The sequence below is a fragment of the Aulonocara sp. 'chitande type north' Nkhata Bay genome, linkage group LG8 (assembly GCF_057382095.1).
Source record: "Aulonocara sp. 'chitande type north' Nkhata Bay isolate Kocher_YH1m ecotype deep benthic linkage group LG8, A_spYH_male_GT1.1, whole genome shotgun sequence".
NCBI lineage: Eukaryota > Metazoa > Chordata > Actinopteri > Cichliformes > Cichlidae > Aulonocara > Aulonocara sp. 'chitande type north' Nkhata Bay.
Window position 1 is genome coordinate 6,267,255 of NC_141351.1, and position 27,463 is coordinate 6,294,717.

The following is a 27,463-nucleotide window of genomic DNA, read 5'->3' on the forward strand; positions in this document are numbered from 1 at the left end:
ATGTGTGGCTGTATGCAGGCAGGACTGGAATGGTGGACCCAAAGTGCAGACTCTTGGATACGAAAAAGGTGCACTTGAAAACAGCTTTAATGGTGAACCAGACCAAAAACTAAACTGAAAAAATACAAAAAACTAACCAGGCTGGCAAACAGAACACACAGTACAGAATGAGGGTAGATCGCGACACGGACAGAGGAAAACACAGGGCTTAAAAACAGAGGGAGCAATCAGTGAATGAGAGACAGACGGGAAACACAGCTGGGGCAAATCAGGGCTAACGAGGCAAGGGAAGCAAAACCTGATACATTAACCCGAGATACGGACTTCAAAGTAAAACAGGAAACATAACACAGAGATGCAGACTTGAGAAGGGGATACAGCAACTAAGGAATACAGACAGAAGCCAAAAGACTAAAACTCTAACATAAACCACACAGAGAACCTAAACTCAGAACAACCCTACAAACCATTAGATATAATTAATCCAATCAAAGGACCAAAAACACAAAACCACTGGGTCGACGACCCAGCCCCCCTAACAGTCTGTTTTTCACAGGTAAATAAAAAAGATATATATAATATACTTTTACGACTATGTAGATAACAGTCGTTGTGACTGTAGAGTTGCATACAGTACTTATTTGTTGCATCACCCTGGATGAAATCTGCAGTACTGATAATATCTCTGAAATTATACATACATTTGTAATGCCAGACCAAAATTATTCAACGTGGAATACCTGAAAACAAAAACAAGCCCTGGCACAAAGCTTGAGAAAATCAGAGTTTCACCAGTTTAGTCCTTTTTTCTGGCACGAGTGGCCATGTTTGGATGAGAAGTGAGAATACAAATTTATGAGCTAACGCTAGCAAGCTACATCTATAGACTACACTGGCACACACACCACATGATGCTAATGAGTGCTAAGTAATAGCAAAACTGAAACACAAACTTTGGCGACGTCAACACGATAACTTATCAAAATAAACCATGGAGTGGCTTCATTTTTTCCTGGACGTGTGCATTTGTTGTTCATGTTTCCCTTTTTACATTTGAAGTCTACAAATGTGCTGAGATTGTGCATATAACACAAAATGAATCGTGTCTACTTTGTGTAGTTGTCTTTCTCAATCTAATAGTAGTCTAACACATGACTTTATTTGTTTGCCTGAAAATAACAAAGCTGTGACAGAAGTGAACAGCAGTATCACCTAAAAGAGCATTTTAACATCTCCACCTACGTTGGCAAAATGATCTTTTCCTGCTCACGGTTTATACCAAATACACGGCAGGCATCATGACTCAGTGTGATTTGTGCTCCGCGGCCTTACTGAGATGAATACAGCAAATGACAATTAAGACAAAACCTGTAAAGTCTTTTGCAATCAAGGAAAAACCCATTATCACTATTGAATACTTAAGACTAGCTTATTCTGCGTGATCTTCTTCTTTTTCATTTATTTATTTGTATTTCATTCTTTTGTCCAGTTGAATGCAGTCAGATTTCAAGGAGATTCGTTATTTGTTCTTGTGGCAAAACTCGTCTCTGCTCCACTGCAGCTTTGCTGTCTTTGCTGTTGTCTTGTGGTTGTCATGGCAACTGAAAAGTAAATTTGATACAATTTTGAAACGTTCAATAAATGTTGACAAATTACCTATAGAACGCGTCAGTTGTTCCCTGACAGACAGCACTGTTGTCTCTGGCAGTGGTAGTCACTGGTAAAACAAGCTTTTTTTTTTTCACTGATTGTAAGCCAGCTGTCTCCTAATTGGTTCTCTCTTACAAATGCAAGGTTTAAACAGCAAGTAGGTTGGGCTTGTGAGCTCATGCTCAGTTTCTCAGACCAAATTGGTGATATCCACTCTCATGACCTTATAGAGCATGAAAGATGTGCCGTAACAGTACATCTACTGTATTGTATTGAGGAAGAGAAATCATAATACTGCCCCTTTAATTTCAATCATTGTTACAAACCGATAAAGTGACAAACTCAAGTTTAAATGGCAGACGCTTGTAAAAGTGGGCTGCAACCTCAGTAGGGCTGGGTATCGTCACTGATTTCTAGAATTGATTCGATTCCGATTCACAAGGTCCTGAATCGATTCGATCCACGATTCGATTTGAATCTGGGAAATTTTGCCTCAGACAGTCAGAAATATTATAACTCAGATCAGTACATTTACATATTTTTGTATCTATAAAAAGGAAGCTGACACGTTCCAGACTTTATCAAAGGTGTGAGCATCACAGCAGATGCCTTTGTGTCAAAGTAGCTGAAGATAAAACACAGAAAAACATGAAGGTGATTTTCCTGGCCTGGGATTTTATAAAAATATTCTGCAGTACATCAAAAACGAAAGAAAACCATTAATCAGCTTATGAACATTACCTCTGAAGTTACAGCGGTTTTATTAGAGACACAGCATTTCATAATGAATCGATATCACGTTCTCCAAGCCAGAATCGATTTTAATCGATGAATCGATTATTAAAACCCACCCCTAAACCTCAGTCGATTTCACCTAGTTGAAGAAAAACTTAAATGAGAAACAGAGTTGTTGTCCTCACAGCCAGCAAAGACCGCAGCCAACCAGCATCAGAACTACTGTGTAAATGTTTTTCAGTGCCACACATACTCTATAAATAAAGCTGCAATATTTCATTTTTCTTGGTTAAAAACATTTTCTGGCTACTTTCACTGTCACCTTTGTTTGAAATGAGCCTTTCCTGTTGCTCTTTTCACTGTTTTCCTTTGGTAATATTGCAGTTTTCATATACCTTGCCTGGTACGAGAACACAAACCGACTTTGGCATAAAGCTATTTTGTAAAATATTCAGGGAACCACAGATTTAATATCGTCGTCAACACTCTTGTCTTTATTACTCGAGAAATCTCCCCTCTTCTTTATGGCAGTGTGTGGCTTCTAAATGCGATGGGATAAAGTTAATGTATGAAGGTCAGCACTGGAGCAACACTGATGCTCAGCTCACCTGTCAGCCGGCAACGGCGCTCTTTCCAAGTGGCTGTGACAGCAGGTGTCCTCCATACAGCACAGTGTGTGTCACAGCTGTCAGTCTCCTGACAGAGACCTGTCCACAGCGTCCAGCCTGGTTAGGCAGACAGGCCGGGGAACACACACACAGACACACTGGATAGCTTGGCTGTATTTGCATGAACACACGCACGCACACACACGGAATAACATTGTGTCAAGGTTAGTTAGAGCTCATGACATTTGAATAGCAGGGAGGAAGGAGAACACATAGGATGGGAACAAATTTCACCTCCTCTCCCTCCATCATTCCTATCTCTGTTGGAAATTGTCCTGCTGTCCTTATCCATTATGTCTTAACTGGAGTGTGTTTGCCTTTTGTGTGATTTTCATATAAACTGACAATTAATTTTTTGTTTTCTGACTCCTACAATGATGTTTAAATGATTTTACACTGTACATAATTGTGTCCTGCAGAAGAGTGGTCCACGGTTTGATTAATTCAAGTTTTCTTCGTGTGTGTGTGTGTGTGTGTGTGTGTGTGTGTGTGTGTGTGTGTGTGTGTGTGTGTGTGTGTGTTTTTTAGGTGGCTGAGATGCATGGTGAATTGATAGAGTTTAATGAGCGCCTGTACCGTTTGCTCATGGCCAAAGACCACCTCATAATCCAGATGAGACAGGAGCTCATTGACCTGAGAGGACCGGTGAGTGGCACACAGCAACAGACGCATCCTGTCTCGTCTGATTTCTCTGCGGGTTTTCTCCTTTTCTCTTCTTTGACTTGCCCACTGATTCTGTTTGATTTTCATTTCTACTTGGTCCTGTTTGTTTGTCCATCCCTCGGTTCATTTTCCCCAACAGTCGGCGGCGTCAATAATAGTTATCTTCTTTCTTATTTTCTGTTGGTGAGATTTGATTTTCTCCGGGAGACTTTCTCCTGATCTTGATGGCTATCGATGTTAATACTAAGTATCCATTGTTCTTGTTAGACAGTACACAGACAGAGCTACTTTTTCTCACTACTTTCTACACTAACAAGAAAAACGCACAGATTACCAACGTCTGGTCATGCTCTGGAGAGCCTAAAGCTGTCTAGACGTGCACACACACAGCCTGCCCACAGTTTGAGTTGGTATAGCTTCAGTGAAGGGAGCCCCAGGTAGCAGATAGGAGCTCTTATCCCTGAGCTTCAGCCCTGCTGTACTGGACTCCTGTGGGCGTGTGTGTGTTTTGTGCATGTCCATCTCTGTTTCCTAAGTGCTCCGTGCTTGCTACAACTCAGAGCTGCTGCAGACAGCCAAACCAGGGTCACTGCCTCACTGATCCCTTTCTTGGTCTTGCTCATCTATTACCTTCTCTCTGTGCGTGCGTGCGTGCGTGCGTGCGTGTGTGTGTGTGTGTGTGTGTGTGTGTGTGTTTGATGAAAGCCTGGAGGCTGGCGGCCCAATTGCACTGGCTGTGGTGACAGTGTTTTTGCTCAGGTTTAGATAGGCTCTCTGGGAAATCTGAATAGCTGACATGCCAGCTCTGGGAGAGACAGGATGGGGGAAGACACACAAGCTATCATATTCCCAACACTTCAGGCGACATTACATTAACTTGCATTGATTCCCTGGAGACTTACTCTAACCTTAGATATAAGCACTACTCACCCAACCATAACCTTATCAAAACCAAGCTGTCGCACCGTGAAATTTGATGATTTTTGTTACGGGCTCTTGCTTTATCCCGGCAACATGATTTTCTAAACAGATTTAGACCCCCCCCCCCCCCCCCCCCACACACACACACACACACACACACACACACACACAACATGAGTAACACAAGTACACTCACTCTCTTTCTCAATTCGATTGACTTCATTTCTCGAGGCTTTTATTGGCATGAAAGTGTCAAGAGACAAAATTGCCAAAGCATCAAAATGTAATTTGTCTGAGTGTTTGGACATTGCACAATAGCAGTAAATTGAATAGTATTAGAAGTTTAAGATTGATTACATAGTAATTACACACTGTATGTATGAATTGCAGGAACATCCTGCGTGTATGGATGCATGGGTATGCTGTGTATATCTTGGTTATTCGTTTCGCATGTTGATACATATTGTTGGGCAGGGGCAGTTGCTGTCTCCTTTCTTTCCCACGGCCATGTACACACATACTCTTTCTCATCCACAAGGCCAACATGTAGCACGTTTAATGTGGTTACTTCACCAACCTGGAGGCATGCATGCTTGATGAATACATACACAGGGAACACACTGGTGTAGGGATCACTGGTAGATGGATTCAGTGTTTTTTTGTGCGTATCTGATAACATATTTGTGCAGGAGTTTGTCCTGTATTTGAAATGAAACTCCTCCTTTTGTTTGTTCCCTGCTCTTTAGCGTTCTTCCTCTCATTCATTTTTTTTCCAGGTTCCAGGTGATTTAAGCCAGACGTCAGATGACCCTAGCCTGTCAGATTTTGAGACGTAAGAACATTTCTCTATATCCCCCGTCCAACGCATCTTTCTCTCACCCCTTTCTATCCTCTCATAGTTTGATGTCTCTCACCCCTTTTTCTCCCTTTGCACTGTTTCCTCTGAGTTTACAACTAAATTAGATTTTCAGGTGTTTTACCAGAGTGAACTGCAAACAATGGTAGCTGTCCAAACACAGTGCTGACATACTGTTAATGTTGCCGCTGCTCGGGATAATGATGATGATAATGAAGACGGCAGTGAGAACTGTTTGTTGTTTGTGTCACTCAGGGCTCATCGCGCTCTCATCAACGTATGGATCCCCTCTGTGTTCCTGCAAGGCAGAGCTGCCAACGCCTACCACGTCTATCAGGTACACACAGCCACATTAATATCTCTGTCTGAGCCACGCGTTGTGTTTACCAGGCAAAACGAGTCATTTCATCAAAATATACCGATTTAAACATTGACTTTGATGTCTGATGTACAGACTGCTGTAGTTATAAGACAAAAATAACGTTTTAATTGGAATAGAAACGGTGGAAGGAAGTAATGGACAGAACAAGAAGTTAAAAGTTCATGGAGGCACAGAGCGAAGGAACAAAATGAGAAAGCTCTGAAATAATTACATTCGCTCACGTGAGCATTAATAGCTCATCATCTGTTTTTATTCAAATTGTTTTGTTTGAAAGTTTTTTAATACCTAAAAATCTGTTTTCATTGGTTTGTGCCTGCCATACAAGAGTACTAGAAAAAAATACACTGAAATTAATAAAAACTGAACAGAAACGAGTAAATCCACTGTGTAAACAAAAAGTAAAAAGGAAATAAAAATAAAAACTAGTCAGAAAATACAAAACTGTAACAACTCTAACAGTCCATAACAGAAACGAATGCTTCAGCTGGGATTCGTTGACCACATAAATCAATACTGTGCCTCATCAGAAAGAGGGGGAGATGACTAAGGTAGAAGCTGGCATACATCAGGAAAAAAATCGCATAGTTCACATTTTTGTTGAAACTAATTATCCGATGAATCTGGGATCATTTCTAATGTTGGTACATGGTGGGCGTCTGTACCGGATATCAATCTAACATGGTCCTGGCTTCATCATCATCACATCTGAACTCCATCTTCAGGAACATAAAGTTACTGAGCTTCTGCAATCATACATACGAGTATAAATCCTGTGACAAATTCAACCTGTGAGTTGCTCTTTAAGCTTAGAAAAGGTTTGTCTAGAAACGCCAAGAAATAAAAGGCTAGCTGTCGCTTTTTTTGGGGGGCAGTCTGTGCTCCAAGATGGCTGTGTGTCCCTCGTCATCGATTGGTGCCCTGCCAGAACTGTTGCAGACCTAAATAAGTCCCAGAATGCTCACTGCGCTTCCCACTCGAGCCTGCCATTTCTGAGTTTGCAATCAAGTTTGGTCAGAACTTTAAGCGTTTACACCGATAATAATAAAGCAACTCCACTTAACTAAAATAGTGTTTCCAGAGCTCTGTGCCAGGTACTTATCTAAGTAAGGTGTGTTGGGAACTGGACTCGAGAGCAGCTTAACAAACCGAACTGCTGCTGCTTCTTGTATCTGTCAAGTTATCGAGCAAAGTAGACAACGGCACCTCATTCCCTCTGTGGCTGTTTTACTGTGTCTGTCACATTAACAAGGTGTTACACCTCAGCTCTCTCGCCGTGGCTGTCCCCTGCTTCCCCCATGTGAGACAGAAACACACACATACTCAGACATTAAGTCCCATGGTTGAGCTTCATCAGACAGACAAACTCACACACACACACACCTGCCTGCTCAGGTGTTTACACAAACCTGCACTATTGGAGATGAGACAAAAACTGATGCGCACACACACACACACAAGTGCTGCTACAGTGGACACCTTCTTCACGCTGCACAAATACACCTGTCAGACAGAAAAGTGCATGTGTGTACACACTGGTATTATCTGCTCTGTAGCCAGGAGGTACAGCTGTAATGTTAGTCAGTGAAAACCATATGGGACAGGAAGAGACAGGTGACACATCCTTAGCTGTAACGGATAGGCAGGAGTGACTGGCTACCATCTCAGCTTGGCTCAACTTATACATAATAGATGTAAATTCCCAATTCAGGACTCAAACTTTTAGCTGTGTGACATCTTTTTGAGCCAGACTGTCTCCGTCCTCTCAGCAGGACTGATGCGCGACAAAGGCAAATGAGACGCATTGTTTTAATTTCTCTTCTACCCGCTCGCAGCTTCACGCCGCACGGGGCAGTGCCTTTATTCTGCATTATGCATGCACAGTAATAAATGTACCACCAAACACATGATGGCAATAATTTAGAATTATCATTTGCTGCTAGTAAAATGCTCAGTGGAAAGTGGCCCACATTCAAACTGCTGTGCAGTGTTGGGTGAAGTGAGTCGTTCAATGCAGTTGGTAACTTTTATATTCGGGTGACTGCTTTGTAATTGTGCTCCCATAAAGGCAGGTTGTTGTTATTTTTTGCAAGAAATAATTACAGACTGTTAAGCACTACACCCAGTTTGAGCCTCTCGTTTCTGGATATATTGTTCAACAAACAATAAAAAAAGTCGTAGTCTTTACGAGAGTCTAAAGATATTTTTTTTTGCCTGTGGGAATCCCACGCTTTCAACTGAATGCGATGTAATGGTTGGTTAAAAGTAGGTGAACCGCACACAGGCATGTACAGCGCTGCAGGCAATTATTAGCATCCACCTGCAGTTGCGGATTTATGGATGGACTCCAGTATTGAAGCTGAGCATTTTCAGTTCAGTTCAGTTCATTTTTATTTCAAACATTTCAAACATGTGCCTTCACAATCATTACAAAATATCATTCCATTATTTGTTTGAAAAGGAGTAGGCTGAAGTATTTACTTATTTGTCCCTACCCCCTCAAGTTTCCATGTGTTGTGCTAATTTAGCCTAATTTCTCCATCTGAAAAATGGTCTCTGAGAGACTACTGTCCAGCCCTGGAGCTGGTATAAAGCACAACCCATCTGGTGTATTGGATACTTCCATTCACAGAGCTATATTCGTCTAATGGCTCCCTGTGGAAACGGCTTTTGTTCTTAGACAGGTTAATGGATGGCCAAGGTTACTGGAGTCATTGTTGTTAAGGTGAGGCTGTTGTGGTGATTGAACACTGAGCCAACAGTCTTAAAGACCTGAGGGTATCATGAGGAAATGGCAGGGGTCTCTTTAAATTACCCTCAAGCGAGTGCAAAGATTTTTTTGGGTCTTTTTTTCCTTCATTGTTGCACTCGCGCACACACTCATATGCTTGCAAAATTGAACCAATGATGCGAGCAATGAGCCATAGCCAAAGCTGGCTTTTGTAAGGCTTGGAGAGTGAATGGGATTTCAGAAGCCTGAGCCCGAGTTAGGTCACGGCAACCTTGTGGTGAAAATAAGCTCGCTAGGAGCTCTATACTGCTGCTAAACCCATCCAGAGAGGTGGAAGCGCTGATCTAACCATCGCATCTCATAGCGTGTCTGCCTCCTTGCTTCATTCTCACTGTCCTCCTTTTCAGCCTGCATATCTGTCTCACTCCCCCTGCCAGATTGCATACCATTATGACAGGGGTAAGCCTACTTGTACTCCATTTTCGTCTTTGCATGTCCTCAGAGCCCCTTTTTCCCCCCTCCAAGATTTCTAAAATGACTTCCATCTGAAGTGTGGTACGGCCATTGGACAGACAGACAGAGATGAAGAGAGAGACTGATGGATTTGCTCCATTATAAGTTGGGTTCTGCTCTTTGTGCGCCTCTGGGCCTTTATTCTTCCATCATTCCGTCCCTTTACTTTCCCCTTCTGAACTCATAATGAGAGAATTATACCGGCCGTGGCAAATCACTGACTCGCTCCCACACAATCCCAACAATAGAGGCTATTAAAAGAGAATGAGAGAACGCATGGTTTGCACACCGGCAGCGAGCACACGCGGTGATTTCTGTGTGCGCGTGAACGTCTGTGCTTTTCATTACCTGTGTGTCCTGGACCAGCATTGTGTTGTGAAAAGAGCATCAGTCAGAGGCTGATGAGGAACTCTCCTCCAAAGAAGTGTCTGTGCTGGCTGCTTGTGTGTTATGGGATCCTTGTGCTTGCAACAAGGCTGTCAGCGAAAAGTAGAAGAAACAAACACTCTGGGAAAGACATCTTAGAACTAAATGTAAGGTATTTGCCTCTGGAGATGGCGGTGTCAGTGGTTTGGTAAATTGGTCCGCCACTTTTTGTCTGTGGCTTTCATTGGACTGTTTTTTCTTTTCTTTTTTTTTTGTAATGGAGAGACTGCTGTTACATTTAACAATGCCAGATACATCAGAGTAGACGGATTAAAACGTGTGGACCCAGGCAACCAAATACCTGCAAAACTAATGGCGCACCTTTGTCATTGCTGAAAGCACTAACTTTGTGGATTCTTCACTGGTTGCCTAGTTACGGGTCCTGACCAAGAAATGTTCAGGGACATAACACCCTATTGATCTTTCAATTCAAAAAAAGTTACTGTGCCTTTTGGAGATATTACTTAGGCCAGATAAAATAAATGTTGTTGTTTTCAATGCAGTTCCACAAATTAATCTAATAGGATGTAATAAAGATGTGTCATGATGGGTCAGGGTATGAGAGCAGGGACTATAGAGAAATAACAAATTCATCGCATGCATTGCATTGGGACATTCTGACAATCATATTTGTTCTCTTGCAGTCTGTTGTGCAATCTGTGAGGTATCAGATGATGCAACGTGCTGCACACTACGACTGTGCCATACTATGCCTCTTTTTGCAATAAAGTTTTTAACACATCATTTTCATGGCAAAGTGTGACAAGAGTGAAGCTGGGAAGCTTTTAGCCTTAGGTTAGGCGCCATAGCTCATTTTTTGCTCACATACAATAAAAGATAAAAGCCTTGTGCCATTTAGCTCAAAAGTATTTTATGTTATTTCTTGTCAGACACTCTAAAGTAGTCCTGCTGAGAAGCTTACTGCTGTCTGATGGGAGCTTTCAGTTTGTTGATTATGAGGCGTCATACCTGTGGTGTAGATGAAAGATATGCTCTTTGTATCACAGCAGCATTTACCTATGATAAAGTTTTATCTGCTAACAAAGCAGAAACGGGTATTATCATCATGAGCTGACTTTTTTTCAGTAAAGCAATAACTTCAGTAAATTTGCATGGGCTGTGACATATAATTGCGAAAGCTAGTCTGGGACCTTTCCAACCAAAATGCTGAAAATGGGAAGTTACACCTCAGTTTACATCAAAAGAAGGAGAAAAGTTGCATAAAAGGAGCTTTTTAAACACCACTTTTGTAACTCCAAAGGCAAGAAGATTCTTAAGTTGTTTTTTTTCTTGGGGTTTTAGCTGGAAATAGTCCAACAAATGCACCGTTCACTTCAAAGTTTTTGAATATAGCCCCTCATCATCTTCCTTTCCAAATCTCTTTTTAAAAATTGCTCTTTCTGCTTTGCTCTCCTTTGCTTTTTTTAATCTATCTGTTGTTCTTTTTCTTTTCATCAGTCTTGCTGTTTTACTTTTCCTCCAATTACTATTTTTCTCCTTTACTGGTTTAATCCTCTTTCACCTATTAATTTTCTATTCATTGATTCTAGTGCTGCTGAAGTCCAGGACAAAATGCTTGGGATCTTTCCACCTCCACAGCAATTTAATACTAATGCATCATAATTTTAAACTCATACAACTTCCCAGATGAGACAAAGATAACATGAACAGGGGGGACAGCAAACTGACAAAACTGCAAAGTAGATGCACAGATGCCTACATCTGTGCGTCCATCCATAAACTCAAACACAATCCAGGCATCAAGAACAAATGTAACATCCTGTAGTTTGAAGTGAGTCCAATGGAAAATGCTGGAGTTGAGAGCTGGTGTCTCCAGTCCGCGTTAGCCGTTTCACATATAGATTCAATAGATATACAGTATCTGCACATACAAGAGGAGCACGTCTCTTTGATCAGCCAAATGCTGCACCTATAATTGCAGTGCTGAAAACTCAGTTATGCTAATCTGACTGGAAACATCTACTGTTCTCTTCTTTCCTATGTCCCTCACACGGTTGCTCTTTTTCCACAAAACGGCATTAAATTATGAATGAAATATATTTTTTGCAAGCAGCGAGGCTGTGCGAGTGTGTGTGTGCGTGTGTGTGTGTGTGTGTGTGCGCGTGTATGCACTCTAAGCCATCAGAGGTAATTTTATTCAGCAGAAGGTTCTGCCTGCTTCAGAGGTATTGTGTATTTCTTGAGCTCAAGATAATAAGAAGAGGGTGTGATGGAGATGAGGTGTAGACTGTACACACCATAAGAAATGAGAAATAGTGTTGCTCTTTTTTCTTTTTCTTTTTTTTTCCTATTAGTTGGGTAACAGGGAGGCTCGGATTGGGTCCACTGGTCATTGCTGCTCCACTCTCCTGGGTTGAAAAGCTGTTTTGCAGTTAAATTTACAGGCTTCTTTTCCTGAGAAGTTTTTAAACAGACCATAGCTAGTTAAAACTGCTTGAGCTACAAAGCTTGCTTTGCCATTTATGGCAACTGGAACTAATAAAACAGATCTCAAATGTCAGCAGATAAACAGCAACAATAATGCAGACACAACAATGCTAGACACTCAAAACATCGGTAAGTAAATATAACCTTACCTGCTTTGTAGTGCACTCAAAGCTAAGTTAAAGTGATGATACCGTTTCCATGCTGCCATCTGCTCCAGCCCTGTGTCTTCCCCCTGCTCTCTCTCAGCTTTCAAGTCCACTTTAAACTGTAACAAAGGCCAGAAAATGCTTAAAAATGATCCCAGAAAATACTGTTGATGGTGATAAATTACAGATTACGGTTGTTAGTTAACTGACCACATCGACTGTTAATCTGATTACAAGGGATGCATCTCTAAAAGTAATATGTAATTATCATTAAGTCCATTAATTTTACTGCAGTTCATTAAAGTTCATTAATTATATTTGTTATTATCTACTTTGCGTATGCTCATCTTCAAGCCTGTTCAAGCAGAGTCTCAATTACAGAAATAGCAGTTACATAAACCTTGTTTAACTTGCTTCTCTCAAAGACTTTAATGTATATAAACTATATAAATCAGCGCATCTGTGAATCTTTGATACGTCCTTGAAACTCTTTCAGATGTGTGCACAGCTGCCTTCAATGGACTGCTATCCCCCAGAGACATGCAAACTGGGAACTGTGTTAACACCTTTAATTTCTGTGTTATCCACTGGATATAGCTAGGAAGACTCATGGCTACTGAGCCGGCATGCCCTACATCCAGACCTGCTCCACGTGAGCAGCTCTGATTAGCCGGAGGCTTAATCTGCATTGCTGGACTGCTTTCCCTGTGCAGATGAGATAGTACATCCATATGTATTAATGTGATCTTTCAGCATGTGCAGATAGCTGTGCATGTTTGTTGGTGTTGCATTTAAAGACACATGAATATCGCTGATCATGAGCTTGCAGGATTTTTTTGTGTGTGTGTATTGTCACACACACACACGTATTGGACTCTGTATGGATGTGCACGTGAGTGATTATGGTTATGATAATGGCTGGTTGGTGAAAGAGCGAGATAACGGTTATGTTGATGATGGTAATGATGAATGTTTTACAAAGATGATGATGATAATTACAATCGTTGTCTTCGTCTTACATCCATCAGTCATAGATTAAACACCCTCGGGAAGACGCAGAGGCTGCTTTTGCTGCTGTACACTGCAGCACAGGCACCTCATCAATTTCAGCATCAGTGTAATTTACATTACATTTCCATTTTAGGCACTTAAGTTAGTGCTCTTATCCAGAGCATTTCACAGTGGGGAGGTTGAGCTTCAGTGTCTCATTCAATAGTACTTAAATAAAATGCATTTCTGTGGAAGGACACGGGCATTGGCAGGAGTAGGGATGAGGCTGTGACCTTCTGACTTGAGGGGGAGAACAGAAAATGCAACACCTGCATAATGCATAGGAAAAGAGTAAAACTGGAATTACCAGTTCGCCTCAACTAGAGCCTGTACAAATATCTTTAGATGGGAAAGGCAAAAGGTTTCTGGTGTAACGAATTAGGATGATTAATTTTCTCAACTTGCAGTTTTATTCGATTCAGTTTTATCTGCACTAAACGTTATTTATCATAACTGCAAGCCCCCATGAAGGAGATTTACCTCTAGCTGTGCCTGTGGGTAGCGTCATTTGCAGGAGAAACTATAGGATGGAGTTTCCTCCTTGCTAAAACTGTCCAAACAAAAGATATTGTATCTCACAAAGATATTGTTGCACTTTTATTTGCAAAGATCAATCCACACACTGCTTTATGAAGGCAGTTCAGAATAGGCTGAATTTTTATTTTATTTTATTTTATCTTATCATACACCTCTTACTGTTTGGCTTGCACAGCACCTGTTTCTGGATTTAACCCTTATAAACATAGCAAAGCAACACTGAGCTCTTGAAAGGCACCCAGCAGTATGGGCTAAGCCCTGCTGCGGCACTTGATCAGTGACCTACCCGCCAATAAACACTTCAAAGTGTGTCTTTGCAGGTGCTTTCTTCTCCCCTGATAACCTCAATTTATATTTACACATTTATTTGTGTCTCCAGTTGTCTGCCGCTTCCTCTTGGCTCCATTTTCCTGATACTCCTCTTTCCCCTCCCCTCTTTTTTTGTCTCATTCAGCTCTAATTTGCACTGCATCATCCACTGCGTGGCCTATCCTTCAATCACTTGATCTCTGACTTCCTTACTATGCTGAAAACCCTTTCTCACAAACTGTCAGTGACTCATTTGTTCATGCGAGTGTATTTGTATGTGTGTGAGTGAGGAGTGGTGGTGGTGGTGTGGGACACACAAATACGAAGAGTGGGAGGGAGAGCGCTGACAGGTGAAGGAAGTGGGAGATGAAGAGAACAGCGTAAGGGAAGCAATTGTGATAAAAAGATGGCGATAATAGCTGCGGCATGTCCCATTTTCCTCCTGCTGTGGCGTCACTCAGTTTCTCCTGGGTAGTTTCCAACTTCGATGTTGAGTGCTCATATCTGGTTACCACCTGCCGGTTTTCGAGAAAGAACTTTAGCTGATTGCTCTGGTGATTAAAAAGCTCCATGTCTGACGTGTCGATGGCTGTTCTGTGTTAGGAATAGATCAATTCGGACTGGAAAACACGGTGGAATAATTCCTATAGGCCTTACGAGTCTTAGGTTACGTTTATGATGATAGCAAGAGTTTTACCACCTTATTACAGACCACACTGAGGCATTGTCATGTGTTATTACTTGCTTTTCGTGTCATCCGTTTTGATTTCATTTTGAATGTTTTGTTTCAGTTTTGTTTGTGCAGTTTTAGCTTGGCTAGCAAGGCGCATCCATAAGTACAGGACATGTCAGACTGTATAGATTAAGAAGAAGAATACAGAGTATACATACAAATGAAGGATGAGATGATTCGACCCTGTCTTGCATATGTTACTAGGCAAAAGTTTGTACTATGATGCAATTTACTGTTGAAGTCAATTAATGTAGCTGTCCACCCACTGTAACACAAAACCAGGAGGTTTATTTTCCACTTCCAGGATGAAAGGTAATACCAGCGAGAGCACAGAATTAGACCTTGCTCATATTCAGCGATGGATTTAATCTGCTCTAATTAGTGGACTGATATCATCTCAACATGTAAAAACTGTATTCATATAAGTCCTGCTTATGTTGACTTTGTATATGTTACACTTATGCTTTTTTCTCTGCTAGTTTTTGGTCGCAGCTTTTGTCCTGATAATCCTGAGTTATTAACTCATTCACTGCCATTGACGTCTATAGACGTCAATTACGTTTTTCAATGGGAGGGGCCAGAATACAACCTCGGGCAGCTTGTCAGTGAATTTTATTTTTTCATATATTTGTAAATAAATAGTTTTGATAAAACATAACCTTTCTCAGTGTTATTTCTGTTTCATAGACGTGAAAAACTATTTTATATGTTAGAGGTGTCACAAAGCAAGAAATATTAGTGTCAAAGGCACTTTTCTGCTTGAAATGTATTTTTCACAAAAAGCTCGTTTTCTCCCTTTTTTTTGGTCAAAACAGGCATTTTTGGTGGAACCCACCTCTCTTCTACAGCTGATTACTAAAGAATGGAAAATGGTAGAAACAAGCTTTTTTTTTTTTTGGATTAAAGAAGAGAGTCTGTTCTTCATTTTGGTAGGTTCAGCGTTTTCTGTGGCTCTTCAAAAATGAGTAAAAATGCTCAAAAACCCTGGCAGTGGGGAGTTACCTGATTTGAAAATGGCTGGCAGTGAATGAGTTAATAAAACTCAATACTACATGTGGTCTCCAGGTGGAAACCAGAATGGAAGCAAAGCTCCATTAGCACCTAATTACACATTACAGCATATTTACTGTTTGTTTTTTAACCCAGATCAGAAGAAAGTACCAAAGAACACAGACTGTGTGCCCTTCCTCATGCAGATATCCGTTTGAAGAGTTTAATCAGGGTTGACTTTTTTTGGATACTGGAAACTGCAGTTTTTGGTTCTTGTGTTGTGCCTTTATTTTTCAGCTCTGAGGTTACTGCTTTTGTCACAGATGATTAGGCCTCCTTAAATCTTGACTCATGCTGTTTTCAAGCTGCTACGATCCAATTTTCTATATGAATAATAGATCACAGGACCACTTGTGAAAGGGGTTGTTCCTGATGATAAATAGAGAGAATGGTCGCCGGTCATTGCCCTTGTCAGCTCTGTGCTTTATGAAGGCTTTATAAACCTTTGAACTCATTCTTTTTGTTTTAGGACCCACAGCTTTACCTCGTTTGATTCACTCTCCCTGCTTTCATGTGTTGCTTGAGATGGCTATTCTGAGTTAAAAGTCTACAACTTTTTAAGCTGCTTTGTGCCATCAGTGTAAGTTTCGTCATACTTTTTGTCAACAACCTTTGTTTCCTGACAGAAACACGACGATAACTAAATAAAAACGAATGTACGAGCACAAAAACTGATGTAATGTACGGCGACTTTGGTCAGCGAATATAAACGAGACTCGTGGCAGGATGAGTTGGAAGTGATTCAATCCCAACTAATCTGCTTGTGCAGTAAGGTTAAATGCAAACATTTGATCAGGGAACTGTACAACTAGCTTCTGTGCTCCCTGTTTCTCATGAAAATGCAACAAATTTTGCATTTGATGTTAAGGAAACTAAGATGCTTTGTAAAGTGTTTGGAGCAACTGTCAGTAGAAAAAAAGACGGCAACTTTTATATTTTAGTCATCAAAAGCACGGTGGAATAGTGGTTGGCACTCTTGCCTCACTACAAGAAAGTCCTGAGTTCAACTCCACCATCTGACTAGTTCTGTATGGACTTTGTATGTTCTCCTCGTGTTTGCGTGGGCTCCACATGCAGTTTGATTAGGTTGCAGATGCTGCAATCCAACAAGTTTTAGCTTAGGTAATTTAGTTTTCCTAAAGCATCAATATGCTCTGTAGCAGATGGAAATGTGTTTGTGTCTTTGATTTGTCGAGTGATGTGACGGATAAATAGAAAACAGAACTGTTTAATATAAACCCCCTTTTTCCTTTTCCAGAGTTGCTTCAAACAGAGATGCAAGAGGAAGCTCGGGTACTTGGTAAAATCGGTGGAAAAGCCTTCCCTGTGCAGGCGCCTTTAGTTTCAGTTATTATATTTTAATGAGAAGAATCCTACATGAAACACTGGCTTTGTCACATATTACCAGCTAATGGGAGCAACACAATAGTGGCTTATTGATGTGTGCACCGCAAATAAGAATTCTAGGAATATTTTCAATATTGTATGAAAACTTGTTTCCCCTCAATCTTTATGTCAGTTGCAAATATATACGAGCTCCTTCCAGTTTTTCAAGTTATCTCCTGTTGACTTTTCTCACTGAGGCAGCAAAGGTGCTTTGCTTCATCAGTTAATCCATGCAAATGAATATAAAGTGTACACAGCAGGCTGTTGGTCTTTGAGATAGCAGCTTTCTACACTGTAGCATCCTCTGCAGTGTTTCCTGACTCACGTTAAGCATTCTGGATTGATTTGCACCCAGAACAACTGGGTGCTAAAGGTGAGGAGAGCGTTGGCTTGTTTGGCAGTAATTCATGCATTTTTTCCATCAATGAAATGGCCATGTTTAAATGAAACCCAGATCAACAAAACCAGTTTAAAAAAACAGGTAAATAAAATCTCTTATTAATTTTCTCACCACCCATTGCTTTCCGGGTCATTCATCAATCATTCAGTCAAACCTTAATTTCCCCATTTGATTGTGTGATCGGATCGTTTAATACAAACATGTCACATCTGGTCTAAACAGGTTAAAAGCAAACACACTCATCAAAGAGATGCATAGTTTATTTTCCATCCACACACCTCCGTCCTCTCTTAATCGTCACCATTTTTTTCCCTGGTCCTGCGTCTGTTTCCTTGTTTCTTGATTTTTGTTTTCGTAGTTGTCTAAATGTAGTTGCCCCTTGTCCTGAACATCTTTAGTTCCTCCTCCTCCTCCTCCTCCTCTCTAATCTTTCACCAACATTCATCTACCTCCCCTTCACCTCCTCCTTATCTCTTCCTCGTCTGATTTGTTATTTCAGCGTCTAATTCTGCAGGATGCCAGCGCTCCAAAACAAACGCCTTTGCTGCATTCAAAGACAATAATCAGCCATTCACTACCTTCTGTTTGTTTTTGCTTCTTCTTTGATCCTTTTTTAGATAAACAAGTAACACAGATTCATAAATGGTTCTGTCTTATTATATGATCTCTTTGTTTTTTGAATTATGGCTGTTTAAATTGTCATTACTTATGAGTTTTCATTTCCGATTAACCTGTTTTCAAATTTTAACTGAATTAAAACTGGCTCAAGAACAGTTAGTTGTGCTTACTTTATAATTACGTGTCTTTTAAAAAATTGAAAGAAACTAATCACAGTGACAGAGCGCGATTAAATGAGACCAACCGTCCTGGAAAAGGATGTGGCAAACATAATAGAAATATGAACTTTCTGCAAGTTTATGCGTTCATATAGTGGAGAGACCCGTCTCCATTCGTAGAAACTTTCATTGGCCTCTGTTGATAGACCAAATTTTACCAGCTACCTTTGGGAGGTGGTGCTTTGAGTTCATCTTGTCATTTTAACTTATGAAGGTGATACAAACATCCTTTTGTTTAGTAGTCAATAGAGTACATTATTGAGATATTTTGCACAAAACCAAAGATGTGCGAACCTCATAATTATTTCAGCTGGAAAGATTAGGGCAGGATGTCAAAATCATTTTACATCGTGGGCCAGATACAGCCTGCTTTGACCTTATGTTGGAAAACATGAAGAAGAGCAGTGTGGACGGGGTTGGAGTCTTTGTCTGGCTGAGTATGACCCCCGAGGCTTATCTTTGATACCTCTGGGTTAAGGAATCAAGAAAAACATTACAAGCCATCCTCTGGGGACCATGAATGCCAGTCCACCCAATAGTCTGGACTTTCAGTCTGGGCCGAAGAGACCAGATTATATTGCTAACCTAGATGGGGGAAGGGCACATTACTCCTCTTTTCTCCATGGTCCTTCGCTGCTCTTCTCCCTTCTAAAGCCTCCAAATGGATTCTATTTTCTGCCTAATTGGGCAGCTGGTTAGGCCTGCAAGAGACTGGTGATAATATGAAACTCTGCTGCTTTTCCTTTGGTTTGAGCAAACCTCTTATTCTCCCCTTCTCAACAAACATACATCCACAAATATTTCATGACAGTCAGGTGTCTGTTGTGTCTTTCTGAGGCTTCAAAAGATTTGTTTCCTCTTTAGTTGTTTATTTTGTAAATTTATCATTAATTCATACAGTAACCGTGTAGCTTGCAGGTACTTGTTTTTTAATTAAAGCACTTTTTTTTGGTTGTTTTTTTCAACGTCTTTGTTACATCTGTTTTTGCTCAAAGCTATTGTAAATTGTATGTTTGCAGAGGCCACGTTATTACAGATCGATGGAGGTTCTGGGTCTGAAATGTGAAAAGGATGCAGAAATGCCTTAAACCTCTTTTTAAAGTGTTTTATTGGAAAAACAGACTTTAAAAGTTTGGCACCTTTGATGTACGACCTTAGCAAACGCTGTCTTAGTTGGGTGTATGACCTCAAGTACTAGTGTTGAGTTAATGAGTAAGTAATGATAGCATGTTCATTTTGTACATGTCACCTCTACTGTCAGATCCACCTGTCCTTAGCCCATCACATCTGGTCTTAGTACACCAAGATGACCACAACCACCAGCTCAAGGCTTCACTTTGAGACTTATCCTACGAGTGATGTCAGGGTGGCTATGTCCATCTTTCAGAGCTTAAGTGTGAGCCGCTTAAGCTGCCTCCAAAAGACAGTGATATTCATGATGTCAGACATTGAATGAAAGCCATAATTAGCCATCTTTTCTCTGTGCCCTGTAGTTGCATATTGTTAAAACTGGAAATTGAGCAACAGGGCTTTCTCTGTGGGTCTCCTGTGGTGCTGGAAGATATAAGATGGAGAAATACATCAATTATCATCCGCACCTTCTGCATTTCTTAGCTGTGCTCACAGTTACTCCCATTTCAACCTGCTTGTTGGAATACCCTCAGGCTAAAGATCCAGTTAAATGTCAAGGAAAGAAATAGCTGCAATTATCTGTTCACAGACTTTGTTTCAGATCTTTGTTTCCGAAGGGTTTTCATAGTATACAAGGGCTCGTTTTCACAGGAAGATGTTCGGCTGTCAGCTACTCTGGATAAACTGCGGAAATGGTTCTGTCACTGTGTGCTGTTTGGATGTTCTAGATAATTTACGTTGTAAGAAACTTTGAATACGTTTTTGTGGATATGTGGACTTATGGGGACCTCAGACCAGCTTTCAGTCACTGAGGTGTCTGTTAAAGGGGATGCTAATGAATAAATGGAAGCACATGGCAGCCTTTTGACATACAAATGTTCTGGAAAAATACAGTGCACAGCGAGATTCACTATATAAGCATAGTGAAAGTTGTTTAGCAGTGACCACGCTTGTGGTGAATGTTAAAAAGAGTCTAAACAGCTGTGAGAACACCGTTAACCATCAGCAGTGTTCACACTTTCTGTAGACGAACTGCTCTTGATTTGAAAATTAGATAAATAAGTAACACAAGTTATTTATGTGAATTAAACACAACCTTAAAGTACACAGGATAATGGCAGCAAACTTGAAAAAAAAATGCTAATAATATTTGTGTACGAATAATAATTTCTAAAAAATTTGCATCTGTCCAGAGAAAAATGTGTTTCAAGTGCATATAGTTCCCAAAAAGTGGGAATTCCAGGCATAAACAGGGAACTTTCTCTACCTGCACCAGTGAGAGTACGCAAAGATGTGAAGTTATGGTTGTGTTAAGAATTATGAATAATGCTCGCACTTTTTAGCCTGTTTCTCAAGGCAGAAGCTCAAAGCTGGGAGTTTAATACTGAGGTAACTGAGTTAATTTTGTTGGTATATTCAGCACACCGAATGGATTTTAGTACTAACAAAAAAGTCTTTCTTATGCTTTTGCAGCCAAATGCTTTTTCTTTCCTTTTTGTGTTGACCCGCTGAGGGCGTATTTTTATTAAGCGTATTATTAAGTTTTCTCAGATATTCTTTTAAGCCATTCAAATACTGACAATAGGACTGCGTCCATCACAGTTAAGCTTTCAGGAACAGCGCAAACCCATCAACTCTCTTCCACAAGGTCTATCTGAATCATCATTAAAGGCCACGTCACTGTTTGAAAACTGGTTTTATTGGAGATATCAAACCACCAGTGCTCAAACATTAGGGATACAATTTAGATGGTGCCAAGATCTTTGTTGGAGATAATGAGAGAGATTTGTGACCTGTCAAGGGAAAGGAGCTGGTAGCTGTGTGCAAAGGCTAATGCGTTGCCATAAATAAGTATGCCAATGAGACGCTGTAAAGTGGATTAAGCTTCACACAGCCATATGTAAGGAGCCATGTGATGGCTGAGAAACTGCACAGATTCTGTCGTCTTATTGTTGCTAATGCAGCTGTTGTGGTTCAGACGTGACAATACAGTTGGTGAAAAAGTTTGAGAATGTCTCTATTTCTGCAAAAATATGACCTAAAACCTCATTAGACTTTCACACCAGTTCTAGGAGGAGAAAACTGCAAGCCAATTAAGCATGTGAAACTAAAATATTGCATGTGGCTAGAAGATTCTCTTATATTTCACAGTTTGAAAGTGGACAGGAAAAGTGGGAGAGAAAGTAGGGCCTGCAATCATCTCGCATGATATGGGTTACATGCTCAGCCCTGTTAGTTGTATTAGTTCCCCACCTCTAATATTTATGAGGTTATTGTGTAAGGAAAGCGGTCATGCTGAGAAAGCTGGGCTAGGACACCCGATATGTTGGGTGTGCTCAAAGCACAGTTTAAGTCGTTTGTATTCTTCACTCATTTTCCAACATGTATGTGTTAGAATCAATACGTACTTGAACTTCTATACTTGAACACATTATGTCAGCAAAAGTAGTGACAGTGAGCAGGTACTAGAAACTAGCTCATCTAATGCAGAGTAGCTGTTGTTGTTGATGTGCGATTAATTACACCTGTGTTTTTCCCATCAGCTGTCAGAATATCTACCGTAAACAAAAAGAAGACCTGTACAACGTCAAAGCAGCTTTAATGTGTCTTGAATAAGGACGTCATCATGCCCCAGTTTTGTCACCTGAGTCTCCATCATCCACTTTGATCAACGCACACACACAATTAGACCGTACTGTATCGGGGCAGTGCTTCTCTGAACTTGCAAAAGTGAAGTTGGTGGAAACTTAAATGTGCTTCTGTAGGTCAGATGTGAAGTGCTGAGATGACAGGTCTTCGGTCCATTAGTGGCCTTGTCTTCTTCCATCTTGTCATGAACCACTGTCACTTACCAGATTTAGGTCGTTGCTTGTGCACGGCTGCTCTCCACACAACAAGCTGCTTAAACAGAACCTTGACCAACTAGTTTTTATTGGGGATACAATGTATTAAATTCATATTTTTTGTAAGCATATTATCACACTAGTCAGTGATTGTGCTGTAGATGAAATCAATTAACAAAGTGAAGGAGATGGAGTCATAGTGTGATATTTATCATTTATATCTTTTGTAATGAATTAAATGCTATTTTTAAACAATCATGCGGTTTTAGTTAAAGTTTACCTTTATAACTTTAACCCTGTCTAGACCTGCCTATTACTGTTGCTGAGATATTCACCATGAAACATTCTGGAGAGCTTCAGCTGCTGGTTTGCTCTTAATGGCTGTCAAAAGTGCCACATTTTCTTATGTTTGTTATGTAGTCTAGACTGCACGGTAGCATCCATGCTGACAAAAGTTCAGTGGTGTAAAGCAAATGTTGCCTCAAAGTAAAAAAATTCTGTCATTATCTGCTCCCTCCTTTGTCTGTCAAACCACCTTTGAAGCCGACATGAACAAAATGTAGAAAGATTTCCTGTAGCTGTAAATCAGTCTGCTAATCACAGACCTAGAGTTAGTAAGCTGAGTTATGTAAATACAAAGTTTACATTAAAGATAACCATCAATGTATAGTACTCTGTAAAATGTTTTCGTTTCTTTATATCTGCTCTGAAGGAGTCTGTGGTGGTCATGAACAGTAGTTCTCCTGATTTTCTGAAGGTCTTTCAGAGTTAAGCCACTTAACACTGACCTATAAATCATTTAAGCATAAAAATAGCACCTAACTCAAAGGATAATTCAGTGTTGTCTAGACGTGACAGACAAACAGTTTTAAATGATATCTTTAGTCTTTTGTTACTAGCAGCATCTTGCAACGATACAATTTGTTTCCATTTCTACAGTCATCGCAACAGAACAGAACACAAGGCAGCCAACATCCAAAGTAGCTTTGAATGTCCTCCAAGAAGTCTGGAGAACTCTTCCTGAAGACTAGTTAAAGAAATAAATGTGTTCAAATTATTCAAACTCTGTTTTTGCATGATAAGCTGTTACTTCTGTGTATGTTTTTCCACGTTTCAATGACAAACTGAACCCATTTCCAGTTTTCCTAGGAAAATATGAAGAATACTTGAAAATGTGAGGTGGCTCAAGACTTTTGCACAGCATTGCAGCGTGGATGTTTCTACTCGGGGTTTCTCCATTTTTAAGGTTGCCTCAGTGTTCATTATCATTTTAACGTACTCTATCACAGCTTTTATACATAAAAGCGTGATTTCCATTATGGACACATTCAGTATTATGTGGGTTTGAAAGGGACGCGGTTCATTATTGAACCACAGTTTGGGCGTTTGTTGATTTGCTTGGCAGTGGGGGGGCTATGCTGAAGTTCATTTGGTGGATTTTTAAATCAGTTTCTGTTTTCATATACTTGAATCAAAGCTGTATTTTTTGTGGTAGGCCACTTTAAAATTGAATTTTCAAAAGCTGTTCTGCTCTTTCTTTTGTCTCTGTGCAGTCGTTTTCTGCTGTGAAAATGGAAGCCGACTCCCCCTCTTTCTTGTAATAAGCTCATCTTTTCTTTTCTTTCTGCTCCCTCTATCTCTCGTGAGTCTGAATAAAGCAGCTAATGGCGCATAGAAATGGTGACTGCACAGCTACGTCTATAGACTCTTTCTGTTATGTGCTGCAATATGTAAGTGAAAATACACATTTACAAGGGTTATTGTAAAGCACCGTCAAGAGCCTGATGACCAATATGTGAACTGCAGAATGGCTGTTGCATAACAGCGGGTCGTTGGTGTGTTTGACATTTTCAAGAATATCGAAATTAGGTTACATATTATAGTGTTGTAACTGAAATTAGATTTAATTATAGATGGAGGTCCTAAACTGTATATCGAACTTTTGAAAATCAGGACATGCTAATCTAACTTATCTTTGTGTTGATACTGATGACAACCATGGTGATGTGTCTGCATGTCTTCAGGTGTATATCCGCATCCTGGACAATGAGTGGAATGTGTACAGGCGTTACACCGAATTCAGGGAGCTCCACAATCATCTGAGATCACAGTTTCCTCAGGTGGACACCTTCAACTTCCCACCCAAGAAAGCCATAGGGAACAAGGTGAGCTGATAGTAAATCTAATTTGTGTCTTTGTCTCACTGTCAGCCACCTCAACCCTCGCTCTGTCTCTCACTTACCCACTTCAGCAATGATGAATTGTGTGTCCCTGCTAAGCTGTTTGGTAGCTGAAATGTCCAGTTTCACTTTGTTAATCATTGCTAAGTTGCCTCTGATAAAACTGTTGTTCACATCTGTCCATAACTTTTTCAATAATCCTGCAAACAGACACACAAATAATACCAAGCAACAACCAAAAAAATCAATTACAGCAGAGCCGCAGAAGAACCCAACACAACCTGTTACAGAAACACATCACAGCAGAATCACAGAGAAACGTGCAACAAATGAATCGCAAGCAAAAAAAACAAACCAGAAAAACTGAACTCTAAACATGTCTGTCAATATGAATCTTCAAAATTTGTGAATTGAACTGAGCTAAAGTGTAAGCATATAAAAATATCAGAAGCATGACATTTCTCCCTCCAAAATATTCTTAAACCAAAATGAAGAAGACAATAAAAACTGTACAAATAATAACAGCTGTTTATCATAAACAATTAAAGTGCATATTTACTATAAATCCAGAAAACTGTGTTTGTCTGTCATATGAAAAGGTGACAGACAAGTGTGATGTGGTCAGTGCAGTATGATACAGTATGATGTGGATCGGCTGCTGTTAAGAAATACAGGCAGTGTGTTCTTGGCCTCTTAAACAAATGTGTATTTTTTGTTTCAGAGAATCCAAATAAAATCCCAAACGAATTCATTTGATTATAGGAAGCACTCCTACTGAAATATATTTCAATATATTGTGCATTAAACCCCATAAAAGAGGTCTTTCCTTGCATAATGTTCATAAAATTTTATATCAGACTGTAAAAACTGATTGGAGCCTTTTAAGATGGTAAGCTCTGTAGAGGGGAAAAAGGCAACCTTAACAACCACATCAGTTTATCACTCCTCCTCTTTTACCGGTTTCATCTGCTTGCCTGGGTTCTCAAAGCTTGTGTCCCTTCTGTCTGGTTGGAGAGCCCCCACCTTTCTCCTCATCGCACCATTCCCTTACTCTTCTTCATCCTGTTCTCCACTGTCTGCCTACAACCTTTGGGGGATAATTTGGCTCTGACCTCAATTCTGTGGCTGGTTGGATTTAGTGCTGCCACAGCCAAAACGATGCGGTGTGACTTCCCACCTTCAAAGACGGCGCACTTTCATGGATAGAAAGCGGACCGAACGCTGTGTTTGCAGGCACTGCATATGTAAGAAGAAGCAGGAGGCCATCAGTGTGTGTGTGTCTGTCTCACATTGTGATGTGGTATCATGTGGAAGTGCACGTGTCTATCAAAGGCCTTGACAGTTGGTGTCATCGTGTTCTGGAAAGCTCTTTGAAAGCCCATTACAGTGCAGTCTGTGTGAATTATTGGTTTTTACCATCTCCTGAAAGTCGCCCATCATGACAGAAAAAGTAGTCCAGGCTTTGTTACACTCTGAGCACGTTTTAAAGCAGGGACACCACTTTCTTCTCGAAGAGAAACACATGCTTCCAAAAAAGTTCGGATGGTAGATGTCAAGAAAAACAGAATGCAATGACTTACATATTGTTTATTACCTATATTTAATTGGAAGCAGCACATGAGTAGAAATGCTTTTGTTTCTCTTTCAACAACTGTGAATCGACATAGAGACGAATTAGTGGTTCACACACTACAGAACTCCAATGCTTGGATTTTATCCCCATTTTATTATTTTGAATTTGACACCAGCAACCAAAAAGTTGTGTCAGAGCAGATCTTTCTCACTCTGTTACCGCGCTAATGTTAAAATACTTCTAGAAATTGTGAAAGCATAGTCCTTTAGGCTAAAGAGGAAATGGCTCAGTTGGTATCGGCACACAAACGCCAGGGAGGGTGTTACTGGACTCGGTGCGGTAACTCTCATATGTGTGAAGATTTTATGAACACCGAAGTTTTTGGAGCAACATATACTGCATATCTAGGCAGAATTTTTTAGGAAATGCCAAACCTAGTTTCTAAATGTGTTCCAACAGCAGTGAAAGAGTGCAGGTGCTAAACTGGCCTGGCTGCAGTCCAGACTTCTTACCCATTAAAAGAAGTGTATTATGAAGCAAAACAACGAATGCAAGACGGCTTCATTCCCGTATTACCATGTGCCCAGCCCAGTTTAAAAAAAAAAAAAGTGTTTTCTGGCATTGTTGATTTAAAATGAGCCTTTATTTAGTCACAAATCCAGCATTTTCTATGTTGCCGTTGGATTATTTTGAATCAGATATGCAGTTTAAATGATTTGCATATATAATATTCTGTTTTTATTCAAAATCTGAAAGTCTTTGACCTTTTGCTTGCATTAAATGTAGTTGTTTCATATTAGTTACATTTTGTTTGACCTCTGTTATGTCTGTAAATTTCATTTGATTTGACCATTTATGCTAAAATCCGGTGTTCCAGGCACAAAGGTTGGGAGAGGAAACAGAGTTCAAAGTCTTTGGTCTTGACTAAAATCAAATGCAGCAGCAGGCGGAGGGATGAACCGCTTCAAAATATGATAAATATTAAGTGGTTGTTAGTGTTTGTGTCTCTGTGTACAAGCAAAGCAGAGAAACAACAAAATGTGTGCGTGTGTCTGCGTATGTGTGCGAAAGTAAGTGCATGTAGTTTGTATATGGCATTTAGTTGTGTATTTATTGTGTATTTGTTCCTGTGTACCTGGTTGTATCAGTAAGCAGCAGTCCAGTGAGCGTTTGTTTCTGGCTCCCTGGGAGTACTTTGTAGTTTTTGTATCAGTGATGACCTCAGGTGAAGTACAGAGCAGGGCTGCTTTTGAAAACAGGAATGGAGTATATCAGCGCGTTTACTCAAACTCACACCCT

General features: G+C 40.3%; 1 protein-coding gene across 2 annotated transcripts in view; it reads left to right on the plus strand.

Moving 5' to 3' along the window:
* The window catches only part of snx29 (sorting nexin 29), a 143,847-nt gene that overhangs the window by 95,717 nt on the left and 20,667 nt on the right, over positions 1-27,463 (plus strand). The window contains exons 16-20 of one of the 2 annotated variants that reach the window (XM_086302997.1): positions 3,582-3,698; positions 5,028-5,054; positions 5,414-5,469; positions 5,749-5,830; positions 24,436-24,576. In XM_086302997.1, coding sequence (XP_086159123.1) covers positions 3,582-3,698; positions 5,028-5,054; positions 5,414-5,469; positions 5,749-5,830; positions 24,436-24,576 — 423 coding nt within the window. The remainder of the gene's footprint in view (positions 1-3,581; positions 3,699-5,027; positions 5,055-5,413; positions 5,470-5,748; positions 5,831-24,435; positions 24,577-27,463) is intronic. The other variant, XM_086302996.1, reaches the window with a different exon arrangement.